The sequence below is a fragment of the Aedes albopictus genome, chromosome 3, assembly GCF_035046485.1.
Source record: "Aedes albopictus strain Foshan chromosome 3, AalbF5, whole genome shotgun sequence".
Taxonomy (NCBI): Eukaryota; Metazoa; Arthropoda; class Insecta; order Diptera; family Culicidae; genus Aedes; species Aedes albopictus.
The window spans coordinates 256,185,548-256,189,972 of NC_085138.1; the positions used below are offsets into that span (position 1 = coordinate 256,185,548).

Consider the following 4,425-nt stretch of genomic DNA (forward strand, 5'->3'; position numbering starts at 1 on the left):
CATTTACATCTGTTATCAAATTTTCAGGCGTCAAAACTAAATCATAAATGTCGTTTAGTATAAAATTATTTCACTGAATTGACCACGCGAATTAAACGTGTATTGGCGAAGGTCATCCAGCAAACACGCTTATCATCATATCATCATGCCAACCACCAGTCAACGTCTGCGACCGAAGCCTGGGAGCAAAAATTTCCCAAAACAAAATCAATCAATCACCAATCATCATCATAACCCTATTATTATCGTGCGGGCGACCCACACGACCCACACCGCACCGCTCGTTAGTTACCTGAGATTTCTGCGGACTGACCAGGTGCTTCAGTATCTCGGAGCTGATCTTCCGTTCGGTGGAATTCTTCACGCTGCTCATGGGCGACGCCTTGGCTGCTGCCGCAGCAGCACTAGCTGCAGCGATTGAGGAACTGCCCGTGGAGGAGCCCGTTGTGGAGTTGCTCCCGGAGGATGCTCCGGCTAGGGTGGCCGGTGTCGCCGGTACCACCGCAGGGAGGTCCTTCGGAACCATTTTGGTGACTTGGGGTGGCGAGGTCGTTGGGATTATCATAGGCGGGCGAGGTGCGGGTTTCTTTTGCCGGAGCAGCTTGGCGGTTGTTTCGGCCTGTTTGGAATCCGAGGCGGTCCGGTTGATGACGCGAGTGGTTTTCAGTTTGCGAGTGGTGGTCGAGGAGATGGCACCTCCGGTGGAGCTGCGCGAGTCCTCGCCACGCTTGAAGGAGGTAGGGCCGAGGTTGTCGTCGCTGTCGCTGTCGCCGGCTTTGTCCATGTAGCCGAAGCCGTTGCCGGACACGTCACTGATGCCGGTGTTCAGGAGGCTTGGGAGCTCCCCGTAGTGGACCGGTCGGTCCTTTTTGGTGTCCAGGACGTCGGCGGAGTGATCGGCCTTCATGCGGGTGTCGAACTCCATGGTGTTGATTTGGCGTTCGAGGTTTTGCAGGACCGAGAGGGAGTCGACTTCCGGGGTTAGGGGAGCCGAGTCGGCATGCTTCGGGGTGGACCCGGTGATGTCGCTGAGCTTTAGACTGTAGTTGTCACGGATTTCGATTTGTCCGTGGGAGGTTTGTTCGTTGCGGAAGTTTCGGACGGCGACTCGGGTCGGCTGTGGGCTGAGGAGGGTGGTGCGTTTGGCGGCGATCGGAAGCTCGCCAAGGGTGACCACCTCCATTTTGTTCGGTTTGAGCCGGATGCTACGCCGGTTCGGCTCGTTGCGTTCGAACTCCTTGGAACTCATGGTGTGTGAAAAAGGAGAGTTTGGATAACAGTTTGTATTGTAAACACGTGGCGTTGCTAGTGAGCTTCGCAACGCAAAACACTATCACATTCACTTTGGTTCAATGGTTGTGGAGTACACTACACTGAATTGTCCTACGATGGAGAGCGCTTGCTCAGATAGCGAAGGTCATCGTCGTCGGCTGTAAGTAGGATCAACGAAAGGTGGATTAGCGTTAACAGCTCTGCGGTTCATTTCAAGCGGTGGATCCTGACAGTCAAATGTCCAACACCGATGTATCTCGTAGCGCTGATAACCCAGATGGATTGCTAGGTGGTAACAAAGAACATTGAACACTTAAGCGGGTTTGATGAGGAGGGTATGATTTAAGGACAACACAATAGGCGGCGAGCTTTGACCTCTGGAGCGGGCGTTTGCCAGGTCATCGGATCTTTATCCCCGAGGAGAAAACAAGACATAAGATGATGAATTTTTGCAGCAATCGCCGCGGCTATTGCGGCACACAAAGAGCGCACACGGACAACAGAGACGATATCTTATCTTTTTGCCAACGTAACGAAACATGGTCTTCTTCCCGAGCAACGAGCAAGATAAGATTACAACGGGAACGGTAACAACACTGACTGTATGGCGTGGTGCTTCGTGATGACCTGAGTCTGCTGATGTTCTGTAAGCGTTAAATGCACTTTTTTTACGATCCGCTGCTGGATCGGAACTTCCAGTGAATCGATTTCACTACCGCACATTCGTCACTTTCACACCGCAATAGGGCAACGCCGGAACTATCGCGCTGTATTCGGCGAATCACACGTTCACGGCCGGCCGTCGTCGAATGCGTGCGTACGTACACAACGTCATGTGATTCAACACCCGCGACGACGACGACGTTTGAACAATTAAATGTTTTCCATTCAAATGAAAATCGTCATAGTTCGAGGTTGCGCCTCGACGTACTTTTTCTCACTCTTCCATCGCACAGCGAATCTGCACCGCGAGTGTGATCTCATCCACCTGCGCCCGGCCGACGACAGCCGCGCACCGCTCTTACTCAAACAAACACACAACACACCGCAGCCAGCCACTCAATGGCGAGGATCTTATCTTCTAAGCCCTAGCCCCAGAGTTGCTACTGCCCCTGCTGTTGCTGCTGCTGCTGCTATCCAGGGCTCTGGCGTATGAGTAATTATCAAAGTTGCTGACTCTCACTACGCAATCACTGTCGGTCGGACTATACGGAGACGGACGACTGCACGCGTTTTGAAACCGAATATCCCACCGTGGAGCGTAACTTAATTCTAGCACACCTTCCCTTTGTTGTCACAGCAGCGAGCGGTAGAACAACAGTAGGAATGGAATGATCCCTTTTAAGGTTCTCTGCGAGGCTGAGCGCACTCAGCGCTCAATGACGTCAACGAACAAATTTCTACTTATTACAACAAGACGATCAAGCAAGTAGTAAGCACGAGCACGCGCGCGCGTTCACCAAAGTCGCAACTCGGCACGAAACTGTGCTGGCAGAAAGTACCCCAAAGCTCGCTAGGTCCGGAACCAACCAACCGACCGACCGAGGACCGAGGGGCCGCGCTGTGTGTTATCATCCAAGGCATGGTACACAAATTACGTAACGCTAAAATCAGCGATTTCAGACTCCCCCCCCCCTCCCCCATGTAACGCTTTTTGTATGAAAACCAAAATTATTTTGTATGGCTCGTAACGATAAGCTAGACTCCCCCCCCTCCCCCTATAGCGTTACGTAATTTGTGTACGATGCCCAATAAAAATTGCGCCTATCGATCGCTATCGCAGATATTACGGTCAACAAGGCACGGTGGTTCTGGAGGGTGGATGAGATGGTCATAATTTGACGAATTCTTGGATGACCTGAGGTTAGGCCTTGACCTCAGGGTGCTGTAGATGAAGTACAATTTTCCATGTCTTCTGTGCAATACGTTCAAGCATCTTGTTATGGCCTGACTCAAGCAGCAATGGGAAATGTCACGAAATTTTACAAAAAAAAGGTCGTGACATTTTTTAAATTCTACCATTTCTGGTGCGTCTTCCGTCCGTGAACATTGTCAATCCATAACGCTGATTAGTTATGGCAAATTAATGATGTCGTCCCTAATTATTTCTTACTAAAGACAGTGAGAGTAGCAAATAACAGAAATGACATTTTCGTGACATTTCCCATCTCTGGACTCAAGTAACAATTTGAAGCGCATCTGGTATTGGTACCGTTTCGTGGATTGGGTGCCATATTGAACCCTAAATGCGATCAACTTGGTTTTAAGGTGATCGTAAGGGAATCTTTGCGTCTTATCCGACACAGAATTGCATCGTGGAGATTCAAGCCAGACCAGGGTTGTAAAATGTCACAAAAATATCATGACATTTCCTAGTTCTTCCATTTCCAATGCAAATTTCCGTTCGTAAACACGAAGTTTTCACATAATGTTGATTAGTAACAGTAAAATAACGATATCAATAAACATTTCTTGCTGGGGACAGTGGAATTGTCAAATAACCTAATGACATTTTTGTGACATTTTACCACCCTGAGCCAGACCTATCAGCTAGAGCTTAAGCTTAATAACCCATAGTTTTTGGCCCACCGACGATCCCACTGTCCAAAACCACACGCACACAAAATCATCGGACAGACGACGTAATTGTGGTGGCCTGGCAGCAGCCCGCCGATTGATAAAAAACACAAATTAACACCTTCTTTTCCCACCGCTGGCTGTCTGACTGAGTCTGACTGACAGCTACCGACCGAGCGAGGGGTGGTCGAACCTCGCGCAGAATCGGAGCAATGAAATGAAAGCAGCCCGTGAGGTACTGGAAATTACCGAGCCATTTCGTTCAGCAGTAATCTCGACTCGAGTAACAAACAGAGAGGAACCATCATCATGGGGCTTCGATTTCAAGTGGATCGTTTAGTAATTAATTACTACAGCTAACATCCCGGTCCAGGCCGCTCGCTGATTAGTTTGTTTGTGTTTGGAACTATTCCGATGACAACAGCGAAAGACGTCGACAACCACGACGTGACAAATTGGTTGGACAAGGTCGTTGCCGTTGGTTTGTGGGGATGACATAGACGGTGATGGGATCCCGATCAGAGCCACATAACAAGATCATAACAAAATTAGGACAACTGGTATTAGAAATAACAA

The 4,425-nt window shown here is 49.5% G+C and overlaps 1 protein-coding gene across 1 annotated transcript; it reads right to left on the reverse strand.

Annotated features, from left to right (window-relative positions):
* Positions 1-291: 291 nt before the first annotated feature.
* Positions 292-2,830, reverse strand: LOC134291904 (uncharacterized; the record flags this gene model as incomplete). Its single annotated transcript, XM_062860299.1, is given in 2 exon segments — positions 292-1,430; positions 1,648-2,830. A coding segment is annotated over 1 exon segment (958 nt), but the record flags the coding sequence as incomplete, so codon positions are not given.
* Positions 2,831-4,425: the final 1,595 nt, after the last annotated feature.